The sequence below is a fragment of the Chiloscyllium plagiosum genome, unplaced genomic scaffold (genome assembly GCF_037043375.1).
Source record: "Chiloscyllium plagiosum isolate Xiang-an unplaced genomic scaffold, Cpla_swu_hap1 HiC_scaffold_39, whole genome shotgun sequence".
Lineage (NCBI taxonomy): Eukaryota > Metazoa > Chordata > Chondrichthyes > Orectolobiformes > Hemiscylliidae > Chiloscyllium > Chiloscyllium plagiosum.
Genome location: NW_028270177.1, coordinates 2,426,127 through 2,444,731, shown reverse-complemented (window position 1 = coordinate 2,444,731; position 18,605 = coordinate 2,426,127). Strand labels below are relative to the sequence as shown.

At 41.7% G+C, this 18,605-nt stretch overlaps 1 protein-coding gene across 3 annotated transcripts in view; it reads left to right on the top strand.

The window, feature by feature from the left end:
* Nucleotides 1-18,605, top strand: part of megf11 (multiple EGF-like-domains 11) — a 485,761-nt gene that overhangs the window by 314,755 nt on the left and 152,401 nt on the right. For all 3 annotated transcript variants that reach the window (XM_087981455.1, XM_087981454.1, XM_087981453.1), the window contains exon 7: nucleotides 17,014-17,260. In XM_087981455.1, coding sequence (XP_087837581.1) covers nucleotides 17,014-17,260 — 247 coding nt within the window. The remainder of the gene's footprint in view (nucleotides 1-17,013; nucleotides 17,261-18,605) is intronic.

Genomic DNA, 18,605 nt, shown 5'->3' with positions numbered 1-18,605 from the left:
GGATGTGCAGAGGGATCTTGGAGTCCATGTACATAGATCCCTGAAAGTTGCCACTCAGGTTGACAGTGCGTGTTAAGAAGGCATACGGTGTATTAGGTTTCATTCGTAGAGGGATTGAGTTCCGGAGCTGCAATATCATGCTGCAACTATACAAAACGCTAGTGCGGCCACACTTGGGATATTGTGTACAGTTCTGGTCACCATATTTCGAGAAGAATGTGAAAACATTGGAAAAGGTGCAGAGCAGATTTACAAGGATGTTGCCTGGTCTGGAGGGAAGGTCTTATGAGAAAAGGCTGAGAGACTTGGGTCTGTTCTCATTGGAGAGAAGAAGGCTAAGAGGGGATTTGATAGAGACATACAAGATGATCAGAGGATTAGATAGGGTAGACAGTGAAAGTCTTTTTCCTAGAATGATGACGTCAGCTTGTATGAGGGGGCGTAACTACAAATTGAGGGGTGATAGATTTAAGACAGATGTCAGAGGCAGGTTCTTTACTCAGAGAGTGGTAAGGGTGTGGAATGCCCTACCTGCCAATGTAGTCAACTCAGCCACATTAGGGAGATTTAAACAATCCATGGATAAGCACATGGATGATGATGGGATAGTGTAGGGGGACGAGCTGAGAATAGTTCACAGGTCAGCGCACCATCGAGGGCCTAAGGGTCTGTTCTGCACTGTATCGTTCTATGTACTATGTTCTATGTTCTAAAATGGTTGCATGTAAATATTTACTGATACATGATAATTTCCTATTGGCCAATCCATATTGACCCTCTGTTACAATCCCCAACATAATTGTCAATGAATTTCTTATGTTATTGATCTTTTAACAAGGCCTTAGTAAGCTAAACTATTTTTCATAAATGTTCCTTCACCACCTGTTTTTGAATGGATCATGGCATCCATCATCTCAGGAGCATATACTTTCAGGACGTATATCACCTCTGGATTGACCATCATCTTATATGCTTGTGGTAGTTCATTCATGAGTGACAGTCCTTTCTGCAACTGGTGCAGGTGATTAGCACTGGACCAAGTTCGATTGATGTTTTTCGTTCCAGTGGGTTGTTTTTGCTATCTGATCATTTCATTTGTCCTCTGTATTTCTACTCCTACTGACCAAGGTAGTTCTGGTGAGCAGCAAGGATTTTACATGTATCAACTCCAATCCCAGATCCGTGCTTTTCCTTAGAGACATCCTTGTATCACAGGCGTAGATGATCTGGAGGTTTGTTGGTGATACAAGGTCACGACAGGCCATCTCTCTGGGGATGAAGCTGTCATTCATTGAGCTCACATGAACCAGCTCACAAAGTTTCTACTCATTCAAGCGAGCAAATATGCTTGGGATCCCTACACTTCTCCATCAAAAACTAATGCCAGAGATGCTCATAATTCGTTTAAGTAAGCTGTCCCGCTTGGCTTGTAAAAGTTGTTCATGATTTGCTACTGTAATTGAAGTTACTGAGGACACAATCATGGTACTGACGGCTTTGATTTTTGGATGGTTTGCCATTGGTCGACACATGACTTTTCAACTTTGGCATGACAGCTGCAGCCGTGCCAATTCTGGTGCTGATTGAGGCATTAAGGATCTGGTTACTGGTAAAATATGATCCAAGGTTACAGAATTAGCTTGGTGATGGAAGGTGAAGTCTCCATGTGTGGGCCATAGCTTAGATGTTCCTGATGCTGGTTATTAGTTCAAACATTTTGCAAGATTGGGAGAGCCAAACTACAAACTGTTACAAACTTCAAAATAGATTGTCAGTATAGTGGTGTGACCAGATTAGGAGGGGTGAATTGATTCTTTACTTTGATCAACTCTTCTACTGACTGCAATAAATTTTGAATTTAAAAAAGGAGGTGATATTACCAACTATGCCTATCAGTCTGTGTTCATTTATTCATTCATTGTGGGTCCCTCACAGACAAGGATGACCCACTTCCACTCTTGGGTGAGTCCATTGGTGGCTGTACAGACTGATGTGGCTACCGCAGGTTGTACCACATTTGGGGCAGCTGATGGTCACCGGAAGAGGTGGGTGGGGCATTGGTGTGGCAGAACTCTCCTTTCACTGTTTTGCCTGGCTTCCATCTTTTCGCGATGACAAGTCTTGAGGTGCTTGACACCTTCCTGGATGCCCCCTCCTCTTCCACTGTAGCTTTGGGCCAGTGATTTCCAAGTGTCTGTGGGAATGCCACACTTCACCAGTGAGGCCTTGAGGGTATCACTGAAACGTTTCCTCTGTCTACCTGGGGCCCGCCTGCCATTTCGAAGCTGGTATTAGAATACCTGCATGGGGAGTGTCATGTCAGTCATCCAGATGACATGCCTAGCCCATCATAGAAGATCAAGGGTGGTCAGTGCCTTGATGCTATGGATGTTGGCCTGTTCAAGGATGCTGGTGATGGCACATCTTTCTTCCCAGCGGATTCGCAAAATCTTGTGCAGGCGACATTGATGGTACCGCACCAATGCCTTGAGGGTCTGCTGTAGATAGTCCACGTCTTAGAGTCATATAGGAGGGCAGGAGCCATCACAGCTCTGTAAACCATGATCTTGGTGCCAGATCTGATGTTGTTGTCCCCAAATACCATTTTCTTCAGGCAGCTGAAGGCTACGCTAGCACACTGGAGGCGATGCTGCATCTTTTCATCAATAGCTGCTTTGGCCAACAGGACATTGCTGAGGTATTAGAAGTGGTCAATGTTCTCTAAGGCCTCCCATGGACTTTGATGATCAGGGTTTGCTCCACAATACCAGGTCAGGTTGGTGAAGCACCTTCATCTTGTGGATGTTCAAGGTGAGCCCCATGTTCTTGTCTGCCTCCATAAAGGTGCTGACGATGATCTGGAGTACATCCTCCAAGATTGCACATACATAAGCATCATCTGTGTACCACAGCTTGATGACACTGAATGGGGTGACTTTAGTTTTGGCTTGAAAGCGACAGAGGTTGAAAAATTTCTCCAAAGTTGTGCAAGTTAGCTACACTCCAGTGGGGAGATTGTCGGCAGTGAGGTGAAGCATGGCAGCGAGGTAGATTGAGAACAGTGTTGGGGCAATGACACAGCATTGCTTGACACTGCTCCAAATGGAGAATGTTGGAGCCATTTGTATTACCACAACTTCCATGTCTTCGTGGAGCAGGCTAAGGATGGTGATAAACTTCATGTTGCGAAGAAGGACACTCAGTAATGCTTCCCGACTGACAGGGTCAAATGCCTTTGAAAGGTTGAAGAAGGTCACGTACATGGGTCGATTCTTTTCTCTGCATTTCTCCTACAGCTGTCACATGGTGAAAATCATGACCATTGTACCCCTCTCTGGCCGAAAGCCACACTGTGACTCAGGAAGGAGTTCCTCAACCACAGGAAGGAGATAGTTGAAGAGGACTTTGGCAATGACTTTTCCAACAGTCAACAGAATGGAGATTCCCCTGTAGTTACCACATTCAGGCTTGTCCCTTTTTTGGAAATACTCACAACTACAAGTATAGGGAGAGAGGTATTCCAATTTTGAAATCTATTGTCTTCATCAAATATCAGTTCTGTTATGAAACAACCTGAATAAAAAGATAAAGCTGTCCCAGTAGAAAATAAATTCTTACTGTGCATTATGAGTTTTGGTTGTGGTTCAATAGGGACTGATTGAGACTAACCCAGGCGCAAGTCAGTAAGTAGAGGGAGAGAGAATGCAAAAACTTACTGAATCATTCTGAGTTAGAGTTAAACCTGCATAACCAGTGGTGGGAAGTAAGTCTGCTAATCTGCAGTGTTCAGTTACAGTGCCAATGATTTTCAGAGCTAAACCCAGGGCAGAATAACAGTAATGACTCTCACTTTTATTTTGACGTTCTAAGTTGTTCCAGCCTCCTTCATGCCTTATTTTCCTCACACTATCCTCTTATCCTTTTACATCACTGTATTTAGAAATCTGTCAGTCTTTACTTTAAATTTATTTAATGACTGAGTGTCCAGAATCCTTTGGGATAGAAGATTCCAATCCAGAAGGATGTCAGCAAAATTTGTGATTGACACACATTGGTCCAACTTGCCTTGTAAATCCCAAAATGGAACTCCAATCTGACCAGTATGTCAGTTTCCAAGTATTACTTTTTTTTACACTTTTTTTCCCTCTGGGAAAGATTCACAGTCCTCTGAGTAAAGAAGTTCTCCTTATCTTGGTCAAACTGGCTTCTTTGTTATTTTGAAATTGTGTTCCCCATTTCTAGACTGCTTAACCAGGAATTATTGTTATGATTATCATAATGAGGCAAATTGCACATTAAGCAGTTGTTCATCTGATTCAAAATCACACAACACCAGGTTGTAGTCCAACTGGTTTATTTGAAAGCAGTAGTGTTTAGAGCGCAGCTCCTTCATCAGGTGGTTCGACATATCTGTTGGACTATAACCTGGAGTTGTGTGATTTTTAACTTTGTACACCCCAGTCCAACATCAGTACCTCCAAAACATTAATAAGGTTCAGTAGGCTAACTGCTGTCATTCAAGGTAAAATTGTCAAATCAGTGAGTATTTTGGTACTTATTGTTCATGCCTGAGCTGGTGACCTTTGGGTACAATTATCAGTTCATCCTGTGTGGGTTTCCTCCGGGTGCTGCAGTTTCCTCCCACAATCCAAAGATGTGCAGGCCAGGTGAATTGGCCATGCTAAATTGCCCGTAGTGTTAGTTGCATTAGTCAGGGATAAACATAGGGTCGGGGAATGGGTCTGGGTGGGTTACTCTTCGGATGGTCAGTGTGGACTTGCTGGGCCACTGTAGAGAATCTAATCAATAGTCAACTACGATCTGAGTAGCATGAAAGCAGATCACACTGCTAAAGAACTGTGCCCAATAGAATAGAATGTGACTTTGCTAGTGTTAAATAGCTCCCATATAGTGAGCAGAACGAAACTGAGAAACCTCCCTTAAAATAAAATTGCGAACCAAGATAAATATGAAAGGTTCAGAAGGGAAGTAAAAAAGCAAATAAATCACAGGCTGTCTGAAGAAGCAGGACACCTCAGAAAGCAACCAAAGCAGACTATGACCTGGGCTTTGTCGATGATGTTATGATTTCAACTGATGTTATTACTAGTTCAGTCATATCCCAGACTGAAACCTGGCTTGATAAATCATGCTTTTTTTTGGTTTTAACTAAGTGGTCTCTTGCTGAAGCATAAGCATTCAATGCTGCAGATATTCCTTTAACAATAAAATAGATGTTTAATTAATAAAGGAGGTAAAGGCAAAATATAATGAACCAAGCTATCTACTTATAATATAAATGCAAAGATTTTTAAGCAGAATAAAAGTATAATTTCATTTAATTCCAAAATATGAATCATATTCTGGCAGATGGGATTACTTTAGAATAACGTCACAGTTGGCACAAACATGGTAGGCTGACGGGCCTGTTCCTGTGTTGTATGGTTCTCTGTTCTATTTCTTTTATCAATTGAAAACACAAACAATAGTTTTTGTAAAATATCCAAACTACACCCCTAGGACAGCACCCCTAAATGTACTTTGTATAGTACCCAAAAACAGCCTTTACATAGTACCCATAGCAGAATTCCTGTTTCTAACACCTCGGTAGGTTTAGCAGCAACTTTAACTCTTAGACTGGAAACTCTGATAGCTTCTTCCTGGAATTATTACACATCTAAGGTTAAACATATTTAACTTCAAGTAATGTTTCCTGGACCCCATGGTCTGGGTTATAGGGAGCAATTGGACAAGCTAGGATATTTTCTTTAGTAAAGAGGTGTATAAGATATGAGATGCATGAATAGGGTGAATGCACTCAGTGTTTGTCTCAGAGTTGAGGAATCAAAGACTAGAGGGCATCAGTTTAAGGTTAGAATGCATAAGGAATGCTCTGCCAGCGGAAGTGGTTGAGGCGGGTACATTAACATTTAAAAGGCATTGGACAAATACATGGATAGGAAAAAATTAGAAGGATATGAGCCAAGTGCAGGGAAATGGGGTTAGCATGGACAGACATTTTGGTCAGCATGGACCAGTTTGGGCAAAAGTGCTGGAGGATTCTATGACTCTATAATCCTCTCAGGGTTTTATCTCAACGCTTCTAGTTTGGGACTAACACTAACACTTTATTCTAAGGTAATCTAACTTCACTATATCCTTCTCTTAAAATAAAATTAAGAACCACGACAAAGGGGAGGGGAGAAAGCAAATAAGAAAAGCAAAGAGGAATTATGAAAAAAGATTGGCAGCCAACATAAAGAGACATCCCAAAGTCTGCTATAGTCATATAAATAGTGAGAGGGTGTAAAAGGAGGAGGCTGATTTGGGATCATAAACTTCAATGAGGTTTATCAGGCATGACCTACCTGTCATGAATCCATGCTGGTTCTCCCTGACTAACTGAAAATGTTCAAGCTGTTCAGTTACCCCATCCTTCATTATAGACTCCAACAATTTCCTGACTACAGATATTAGGCTAACTGGTCTGTAGTTCCCTGAGTTTTCCTCTTTTGTCCTTCTTAAAAAGTAGAGTGACACGTGCAACTTTCCAATCCAGAGAGATGACTCCTGTATCTACGGAACTCTGAACTTGTAATTAGAGTGTCTACAATGTGCACCCCTACTTCCCTAACACCCCCAGATGGATCAAATCCTGATGAATTTTCATTTGTTGATTTCATTAATTTCCTCATTACCCAGGTTAGGTTAATTTTATTCAGTCCCTGGTCCTGATCCACTGTTCATTTCCTTGGAACTTCAGCAGGCTATCCTCCTTTTCTACTGCAAATACAGAGGCAAAATAATTATTCAACATGTCTACTATTTCCCCACAGATGTTGAACACACACACACACGCAAAGGATAAATTAGAAAGAGGTGTAACAGGCCAGATTGATCGTGTCCAATAATGATTACCAGGTCTTGGGTTGATATGCTGTATTCCAGGGACAAAAAAATGTATCCTACTTGAATTCCAAAGTCACTGTTCAATGCAAATTACTTTCAGCAGGTTCTGAAGAATATTCACTTATTTCTTATCAACTGGATTCTTTCCTCAGAATGCGCAATTCTTTAACTGGCTATAAAAACTAGAGAGAGTAAAACTCAATAGCATGGATTTCCAGTCCAGCAGCTTCCAAGGACACACCTTGAATCTATGCTTTCTCTTTATTTTTCAATGTTCTTTGGCATTTGGTATGCTTGCCTTTTTTGGTCAGTACATTGAGTAGAGGAATTGGGACAAAAACAGAAATTGCTGGAAAAGGTGAGCAAGTCTGGCAACATCTGTGGAGAGAAATCAGACTTAACGTTTTGGATCGAGTGACCATTCCTTAGAATTCAAAAAGGGTCACTTAACTAGAAATGTTAACTCTGACTTCTTTCCAAAGATGCTGCCAGACCTGCTCAGCTTTTCCAGTAATTTCTATTTTTGTCTTCGATTTAATTATCCACAGTTATAGCATCATAGAGATGTACAACACGGAATCAGACCCTTCGATCCAACTTGCCCATGCTGACCAGATATCTAACCTAATCTAGTCCCACTTGTCAGCATCCAGCTCATATCCCTCTAAACCCTTCCTATTTACAGACTCATCCAGAAGCCTTTTAAATGTTGCAATTGTACCAGCCTCTACCACTTCCTCTGGCAGCTCATTCTATACACTCATCACTGTCTGCGTGAAAAAGTTGCCCCTTAGATCACTTTTATATCTTTCCCCTCTCACCCTAAACCTATGCCTTCTAGTTCTGGACTCCTCCATCCCAGGGAAAAGACCTTGTCTTTATTCTATCCATGACCCTCATGGTTTTATAAACCTCTACAAGGTCACCCCTCAGCCTCCGACACTTCAGGGAACACAGCCCCAGCCTATTCAGCCTCTCCCTATAGCTCAAATCCTCCAAACCTGGCAACATCCTTGTAAACCTTTTCTGAACCCTTTCAAGTTTCACAACAATCCTATCTTCCTTTGGATAGGAAGAAGACCAGAATAACACATAATATTCCAAAAGTGGCCCAACCAATGTCCTGTAAAGCCACGACATGACTTCCCAACTCCTATACTCAATGCTCTGACCAATAAAGGAAAGCATACCTCTTTTGGATTTTGTTTTATACGAGTTGGGATGTTATATTGTGGCTGTACAGAACACTGCTCAGGCCACTTTTGGAATACTGTGTTTAAATCTTGTCACTGTGCTATAGAAAAGATGTTGTTAGACTTGAAACGGTTCAGAAAAGATTTACAAGGCTGTTGCTGAGGTTGGAGGTTTCAGGCTACAGGGAGACGGGCAGCTTTTTCATGCAGAGGATGGTGTGTGTATAGAATGAGCTGTCAGGTGGAGACTGGTACAATTACAACATTTAAAAGGCATCTAGATGGGTACGTGAATAGAAAGGGTTTAAAGAGATATGGGCCAAATGCTGGCAAATGGGAGCGGCATAATTTAAAATATCTGTTTGGCATGGACGAATTGGACCAAAGGGTCTGTTTCCATGCTATACATCTTTATGACTCATATGTCTTGATGTAACTGAATAGGATGATTCTTGACTCTCAGGTCTATGGGCACAGAGGGAAAGATATCTTTTCTTCCCGTTCTTTCATTCCCTGTTGCTGCTTTGTTTAAGTCCTGTCAGATGTCTCCACTAAGATATTGTGTCTTAAGGCAAGATGCAGTTTGGTGGCTTCTCCTAGACATTCATACCATTGCATCTTCAGCAGAAGCTTCATTCGTTTGGTCCTGCCATTGAAGACTGGGTCCAGTATTCAGAAAGAATACATTATTTTTTCCAGGGAGGTAACATTGGGGCAGATGAAAAACAACGAGTAATTCTCCTGACAGTTTGTGGATCCGTACCTTTTTCAGGTATTAGGAGCCTAACTTTCCCTGCGATACCAGATACCAAAACCTTTCAAGAATTGACTGATTTAGTTAAGGAATATTAAGACTTCAAGCCTCTTCAAATTCTGAGTTACTATCATTTTTATTCAGTAATTCAAGAATCAGGGAAGTCTGTATTGGGGTCAAGACAACTGGCAGAGGCATATGACTTTGGTTTAACTCTTAATGTGAGACCGTTTAGTCTGTGGGATTAATGATTTATCCATGCAAAAGCACCTACTCGTTGAAGTCCAGCTAGACTTCAAACAGGCACTACAACTGGCTTTATCATTGGAAAATGCAGCAAGTTGTTAAAGACGATGCTTGACCCCTCTAACCTTTTTTAAGCAGGTAGCCCAGACCGTAACTTTGCTATTTGTTTTAGGTAAATGTGTAGTAGATATTCCTGGAGTGAATTAGCTGATCTGACTGCCCAGTTTTAAACAAAGTTTATTTACAAAATGATGGAATGAAGCACAAAGAACAGAAAGTAGAATACTGGATAGCTTATCCTATCTGAAAAACCTGACGGACCATTCCGACTTAATGGTGTTGTTCCAAAAAGACTTGCAACAATCTCCATAAACAGACCCCTTAGCACAAAGAGTATAAATGACACAAAAAGCTTACAGGTTACGAAGTCAGAAGGGCAGAAGAAGGGAGAGAACCAGCAGCCTTTCTTCACACCCACTGCTGCTGAACTGAATCAAAAACATTCATCTAAATGAAGGCTAGCTACACAGCAAGCTGGCCACTCCCTTTTGATAATACAATTTTTTTTAAGACAAGGAAGCTTAGGCTGGAGGCATTATCTTACAGGAGTAAACAAAAAGGGCCCTCAATAAACCTTTCAGACCCAACCTAGTTGGAGCCTGGCCAATTACCCCCTCTCTGGAAAAAAAAACTCAAGGGCATAGTAACCTTGTAAAAAGACCAACATTGTGACAAAGTGGAATTTATGGAATACATCCTGACACTGAGAGCTGGCTCTGAGGGAGCTAGATCAATGTCAAAGAGTTTGCATGTATAAATAAATGGTGACGTGGTGACAGGATGCCACTTCTGTGAAGTTATTGCACACTGGTCTACACAAGCATCTTCATCAGTGGATCTCACAGGGCTGCTCAAAACTCAAACTAAAATTACAAAAAAACTCTAAGTTATGGATGGTTCCCTTAAAAATATCCTCACTTGACTTTGTAAACTGAAGTTTGTTTACTTTGTTTAATCTTAAATCTTTAACAGTGTACACAAACTGCATTAATTATAAAACTATGCCTCAAACACTGTGTTAAAATAAATCACTATTTCTACAGAAATACTTAAAAGTTAATTATTAATTTCAGACACTCAGAAAACCACATTACTAACTCAAAAACCCAAACCCAAAATTACAATAAATGCTATTAAAAACCTATAAGTCAAAGACAATGTTCAGGAGGTTCCATGTCCAGTGGAGAGAGAGTTTACTTCCTGCTCAAATCCAACCATGCTACATCCCAACTGAACATATTTCTGAAGTTGTTGTTTTTGATATATTTCTGTTCAATATAAAGCAGCTAAAGTGAACCTCTACAGAACAGAAAAACAAGTATTATATTTACCACCTGCCTGTTCATGCTGCTTCCAAATCCACTCAACATTCACCTCGTTCTCTCTAAATTTCCGGTCGCTGTGCAGGTACGGGGCACAGTTTGTCAATAGGTGGTCTAGAATCTGGGAAATGTATATTAACAGTGACCAGAGTTGCCAGGGAATATGAATTAATAGCATTGGTTTTGGGGTGGGGGCGTGGGAACTGGATGGTTAGGACGTTGGTCTGGGCTTGTAGGATGGTGAAGTAGGGAAGTGTGAGATGGGATCCAGTAGGAAATCAGGGATCAGGGCAGGGTATTTGGAGAGCTCAAGGGCCAGGATAAATATGTTGGCCTGGGAATTGGAAACATCTCGGGAGGGTAGGCTGGATTTAGGGTTGGGGTAAGGAGGGCGAGTATTGCGACTGAAAATAAGAGAAAGCTAGGAGAGATTGGGTGTTAGGGTTATAAGTGGGGATAAGTCTTGGGAGAGTTTACGTGATCAAATTCTTAAACATAGCCTCTATACTGGAGTTTATCTACCTTTCTAAATGGGCCTTGTAGGCCATTGTTCCCTGAGTCTAGTTATGTCAGCTGGCTATCATGGTAAACAGCCTTTGCAGTTTTAGTTTCAGTTTTGAGCAATCCTGTGAGATTCTGTAATGAAGGATGAGCTGAATCTACCAGGTGCTTGTTTGGGTGTTCAGCCTTTCGTTTGCCATTGCAAAGGACTTTCTGCCTTTCAGCCTGATTAAAAGGTCGATAACATTTGTCCTGACCTAAAATGGTGGAAAGTGCATTACCAACTACTTTAACCCGAGTAGTGCCTGAAAACCAGGTGCACAAACTGATTCCTAGACTAGATTACAAAGATGTGGGAGAGAATGAAAGTAGATTGGGCTGCAAAGATAGAATTCTGTTTCGATTGCAGTATCCAGTAAAGTGAGAGTTGCAGATTCAGCCCCTACTATGAGTGCACCTTAATGAAACAAGACACACTCAAGTGTAAATCATTGCCATTGTACAGAACTCTACTCAGCATAGACTAATGCCTATGCAGTTTTATTCTTTTATTTATTTAACCAAAAAACTAAAATGTCAGCTGATATGAACACTGTTTATTTCCCACCTACTGACAAGTATTTTTATATTACAAACCTTATGCTTCCTAACAGCAGTTTACAAATATAGAGATATGGGATAAAATATTTTTGTCTTGCTTCTTAATAAGAAAGAATGCCAACTCATGACTTTTTTATTTTGCTGATCTCAAAGTTGTGGCTCAGACTATTTAAATATTGAACAGGAAAGCAGGTGCCTCAAAAATCATGAGTGAACAATGTATTGTAACCGAAAATTTACCCATGTATAAAAACAGAAAAAAATGGCAATACTCAGCAGGTCAGACAGCAATTGTAAAGAGAGAAGTAGAGTTAAATCTGACATTTAAGCCCGGTAAATGAACTCTGTTCATCTTCTTGAATGTTGTTGGTTTTATAATTGGTTGAGTTCCCCTAATGTTACACCCTTTGATAATAAGTAGTCATGATTGTGAGAAGATTTGTAGCTCGGGTGCTCGTTGTTGTGGTTCTGTTCGCCGAGCTGGGAATTTGTGTTGCAGATGTTTCGTCCCCTGTCTAGGTGACATCCTCAGTGCTTGGGAGCCTCCTGTGAAGCACTTCTGTGATCTTTCCTCCGGCATTTATAGGGGTTTGAATCTGCCGCTTCCGGTTGTCAGTTCCAGCTGTCCGTTGCAGTGGTCGGTATATTGGGTCCAGGTCGATGTGCTTATTGATTGAATCTGTGGATGAGTGCCATGCCTCTAGGAATTCCCTGGCTGTTCTCTGTTTGGCTTGTCCTACAGGTTTGACCTGCAAAGAATGAAACCTGAAAGCAACAACACCCCCAGATTCTATGGACTACTTAAAGTGCACAAACCAGACATCCCACTCATACCCATAGTATCACTACCAGGGACACCATCACACAAACTGGGTAAAGAACTACAGCAGAAACTGAAACACGTGATCAGCGTATCCAGACACTCTATACAGTCAACACAGGAATTCTTGGATATCATCAGAAATATACACAGAGACAAGGAAGAAACCATGGTCTCATTCAATGTAACGGCACTGTTCACCTCTATCGACAAAACCCTAGCCAGAGAAACAATAGCCAACCTGCTGGACATACAGAACAGACAACAGGATGTTGAACCTATCAACAAAGATGGCATACTCAAACTACTGGACCTGTGCCTCACAACACACTTCACATTCAACAACCAAATATATGAACAAATCAACGGCACACCCATGGGCTCACCCATCTCTGGACTCATAGCAGAAGCGGTAATGCAAAGATTAGAACAAACAGTCTTACCGCAAATTCAACCCAAACTCTGGGTCAGATATGTGGATGACACCTTTGTAATCATTAAAAACACAGAAATAGAGAACACACACCGGATCATCAACACCACACTCACAGGAATCCGATTCACTGGAGAGGAAGAAAAGGACAACCAACTCCCATTCCTAGAAGTGATGGTACAGAGAACACCGAATGGAGAATTCACCACAAAGGTATACAGGAAAGTCACACACACAGACCAAGTCCTGCACTACAAAAGCAATCACCCCAACACACAAAAAAGAAGTTGCATCAAGACACTATTCAAAAGGGCCACGACACACTGCAGTACACCAGAACTGCAAAAAGAGGAAGAAGAACACCTATACAATGTATTCGCCAAAAGCGGATACCCGCGCAATTTCGTCAACAGATGCCTAAGGGAAAGACAATGGAACGAGGACATGCCGCAACCCAAAGGACTAGCCACACTACCATACATCAAGAGCATTTCTGAACTGACAGCCAGACTACTGCGACCACTAGGACTCATAACCGCACACAAACCAACAGCCACTCTCAGACAACAACTCACCAGAACGAAGGACCCGATACCCAGCATGAGCAAAACCAATGTAGTGTACAAAATCCATTGCAAGGACTGCACAAAACACTACATAGGACAAACAGGAAGACAGCTAACGATCTGCATCCATGAACACCAACTAGCCACGAAACGACACGACCAGCTATCCTTAGTAGCCACACACGCAGATGACAAGCAACATGAATTCGACTGGGACAACACTACTATTATAGGACAAGCCAAACAGAGAACAGCCAGGGAATTCCTAGAGGCATGGCACTCATCCACAGATTCAATCAATAAGCACATCGACCTGGACCAATATACCGACCACTGCAGCGGACAGCTGGAACTGACAACCGGAAGCGGCAGATTCAAACCACTATAAATGCCGGAGGAAAGATCACAGAAGTGTTTCACAAGAGGCTCCCAAGCACTGAGGATGTCACCTCGACAGGGGACGAAACGTCAGCAACACAAATCCCAGCTCAGCGAACAGAACCACAAGTAGTTATGAATTACACAGTTGTATTGTGTTGCCAGTTTGAAGTTTGAATGTATTATTAGAACAGGAGGGCCCTCAACTTGATTCAGATGTTCAATTACATTATGGCTGGTCTGTATCTGACTTCCATCTACCTTGGTTTATAACCCTTAATAACTTTATGTAATACATATACATCAATCTTTGCTTCGGCATTTTCAATTGACAGATCACAATATATATTTAGATTTACATAAAACTCAAAAAGTTCATAAAGGGGAGTTAGCACAATTATGATAACATCATTGGACTAGCTATTCATGAAGGGCTTTTGCCCGAAATGTTGATTTTCCTGCTCTTCGGATGCTGTCTGACCTGCTGTGCTTTTCCAGCACCATTTCTAATCTTGACTCTAGCTATTCAGCAGCCCAGTGTAATGTGGGAACACAAGTTCAATCATGACAAGTAAAGGAATTTAAGTTCAGATAATAACTCTGGAAATTAAAACTATTCTCGGTAATGCTGACTAGGTGCAGAATGAGTGACAGAGGTCTGAGTGACAGAGCTGTAGTGAAATGTGTGGCACAATCAGGCGCTGAGCAGCGAGGCCAGTCTCAATATTGGGTGCAATTTGCGCCTTCCGTTTTGCGTTTCACAAATGCTGTGGTTAGATTCTTGCAAGGCTGCAGCATGATTCCAATTGACAGGAATCAATGCTTGCTACACGCTATATTATTGCTACAACTTGCCTCATCAATTTTCAGCCTCTCATCTTACCAAACTCATCAAACAAGCTAGATGTTGGGAAAACTTAACAAGAAAACCAGAACAAGCAACTTGTAGATTCAGCTCACCCTTTGATCCAAAACACATGTCAGAATCCAGGCACTAGCATTTCTTCGAGGAGAAAGTGAGGACTACAGATGCTGGAGATCAGAGCTGAAAATGTGTTGCTGGAAAAGCGCAGCAGGTCAGCATCCAAGGAGCAGGAGAATCGGCGTTTCGGGCATGAGCCCTTCTTCAGCCTATGGAGCATGAGTTTTAGTGTGCAATGGAGTGATTGTGAGATATCAGAAAGAAAATCATGGCTCTTATATAAGCGGAGTAGACAGAGTCATTGTCCTTCTTCCTACAATGCTGGGCATTCCTCCGGATAGCTGAGACTGTTTTAACCTGGTTGGCAACCTTAGTTCAGGCTGACATGGCCTGGTGTTACAGCCTCCTCTGCTGGATCTGGGGAAGAGAGAGCCGCGTATGTGAATTACCCCATTCAAGATCTCAGGGTCTTTGTCCACAAAGTAGGCCATCAATTTCTCCCATCTGCCATGTCTGGAGAAAGTTTTTGACAACCGTGCTAGTCAGGTCTGTAACTGATAGTCTTTGTCTAGGTTCACAATAGCCTTTTAAAAAATGATATAGTTGCAAGGAATGTTAATGAATTGAGAGCTATCAGGACTCCTATTCTGGGAATGGCTCATGGTAAGATAAAGATAAATTCTGAGAGATTCCATATGGGTGGGATGGGTATTAATGAGGTGAGTTTGGTAAGTTATGTTGAGAAAACATATTAGGCCTTGCATTGTTAAATCTTTCAAAAATACACAACTCATCTTAGCCAAGAAAGCATATGATTCAGCCCCAGGAAATTGTTGATTGTCATAAAAACCTAACTGAGTCAAGAAGTGTAGCACTGAAATAGCACAGCTGGTCAGGCAGCATCTGAGGAGCAGGAGAGTTGACATTTTGGACATAAGCCCTTCATCAGGAATGTGGGGGAGATGCGGGCCCATGGGGGGCTAAGAGATAAATAGGAGGGGGTGGGACTGGGGTGAAGGTAGCTTGGAAGGCGATAGGTGGATGAAGGTGGGGAGTGATGGTGATAGGTTGGAGCGGAGTGTGGAGTGGATAGTTGAGAAGGAAGATGGACAGGTAAGACAGTTCAAGAGGGCGATGTTGAGTTGGAGGGCTCAATCTGGGATAAGGTTGGGAAGGGGAGATGAAGAAACTGGTGAAATTAGCAATGATGCCATGTGTTTGAAGGGTCCCAGTGGACTGTCCTACGTGTCCACCTTCCTGCCCACCTATTCACTCTGACCTATCACTATCACCCCCCACCTTCGACTCCCTATTGCCTTCCAAGCTACCTTCTCCCCAGTTCCAACCCCCCTCCTATTTATTTCTCAGCCCCCTTGCCCCCACCCCCACCACCACCCCCCACATTCCTGATGAAGGGCTTATGCCCAAAACGTCAACTCTTCTGTTCCTCGGATGCTGACTGACCTGCTGTGCTTTTCCAGCACCACACTTTTTGACTCTGATCTCCAGTATTTGCAGTCCTCACTTTCTCAATAAAAACATGACTAGTTTACTCATGTTCTTAAGGGAGGGAAATGTACCATCCTTACTTGGTCTGATCAACATGTGATACCAGATCTACAGCAACGTGGTTGACTTTAAACTGCTCTCTGAAATGACCTAGAAATCCACTTAATTCAAGGGCCATTAGGGTTGGTCAAGAAATGCTGGCTTGACCAGCAATCACCACATCCCAGGAAAAAATAAACTTTTAAATATTGTCGCTATGATAGTAGCAAGCATCTATAACACTGAACTAATGAATGCTGGTGGTAATCATTGTCTCAACCATTCAACCCTTTGAGATGGTTAAAAGGACAAACACTATGTGAGATAAGTGTAGAAGGCTGCAGGAGATCTTTGGTACTGTGTGCAATGTTTGTTCTACTGTTATTACTGCTATCTTCAGATATGCTTTGTTGCCAGCAATAAAAATCATGATGTGCAGCATCTCATCTTCCAACTGATGTCAGTGGGACAAGTCTCGACCTCTTGCCTTTCGTTTTTGAGAAAAATTAAGCAGTCTAATTCTGACTGACAGATTGGTAACTGGGAAAGGTGTAAAAACAATTTAAATGATTTCTACAAGTTGTTAAATGTCCTCACTTTCACAACTTTTGTTTGGTGACCTGACTGAATTGGGGACAATGTCATATGAGAGCATTATTTCATCCTGCTACAAGTGAGTTACAATTTCAATGCCCTGTTCAGTCAATAAATTGTCATAGCTTATCCCTTTCTCTTTCATTGTGTCTTTTGCACCCACACAGGCTGTGACAGTGAACACTGGGGACCACATTGTAGTAACCGTTGCCAGTGTCAAAACAGAGCCCTGTGTAACCCCATCACTGGGTCCTGTGTCTGTGCTGATGGATATAAGGGATGGCGATGTGAAGAACCCTGTGACCACGGAAAGTATGGAAAAGAATGTCAGTATAAGTGTCAGTGTCAAAATGGAGCGACTTGTGATCATGAGACTGGAGAGTGCCATTGTTCTCCAGGTTACACTGGCGCATTGTAAGTACAGGTTTACCAGACTTCCCAATTAAACTCGGGAATATATTTTGAACCGATATAAACATTTCAATTTTTAAAAAAAGATTTACAAGCCAATATTCCAGGGTAGCATAGAGTTCAATAAATAAAAGAATCAAACATACAATCTGAAATAACTCTTAAGAGGACATCACTAGTCACCCTTCATTTACAAATGCATAGCCTTTGACATTCGCACTGCTTCTCACTGAATCACGTATTCAGGCCCTCAATATTTCTGAAATTCATTCTTTTATGTCAGCCAGGTCTCCCTGATTGGACTGGATTAACACCCACAATCAGGGAACTGATATTCTATGAAGTACAGCTGGCTAACATTATTATGTTAAAAATCACACAACACCAGGTTATAGTCCAACAGGTTTAATTGGAAGCACACTAGCTTTTGGAGCGACGCTCCTTCATCAGGTGATAGTGGAGGGCTCGATCGTAACACAGAATTTATAGCAAAAATTTACAGTGTGATCTAACTGAAATTATACATTGAAAAATTGATTGTGTGTTAAGCCTTTCATCTGTTAGAATACAGTGATAGTTTCACTTCTTTCATGTGTAAATCACAAAACCTTTTTTTTAAAGTTGCATTCTCGGGTTAGCTGTTAACAATGGTGATAGCTAGGCAATATGTTAAACTGAATCTCAACACCAAAAGCAGTGTTAAAAGTTTAAGGATTTCAAGCCTACCTAATCCACCCAATTTCAGGTTTGACACAGGCAGAGCAAGGGTCTGGTAGTCAAGTTGCTCACAGAAAGCAAGTTGGCAATGTAAACATGTATGAGGAGATAAGAGCTGCAGCAACATCTCCCTCCACCATCCCACTCAACCCCAGGGGAATGAACTACAAACATTCTGCAGGCTATAGAGTCTACCATCATGCCACCCAGTTAAGTTTGGAATCTCTGGTCCCTCTTGCAATGCATCTTGTTATTACAAGATTGAGAGTATACTTAAGTTATATCATTTCTATTTTCCCTTACTTTTATAGTAGTTTGGTCATTAACATATTGCCATGGCACTTGCAGAATCATAGACGTGTTATGGCCATTCAGTTCATCATGCCTGCACTGGCTCAGAAACTGAACATCATTACCTAGTGCCAATCTCCTGCTTTTTCCCCATACATTTTGCACATTACTTTTATCCAATTATCTAATGCCCTCTTGAATGCCTCATTCAACCTGCTTCCACCATAATTCCAGATAATGGATTACATATCCTAACTACTTGCTGAGTGAAAAATGTTTTCCTAGCGTCACCCTTCATTTGTCAATCACTTAAAATCTATGGAATGGAGGAGCCGGTGTT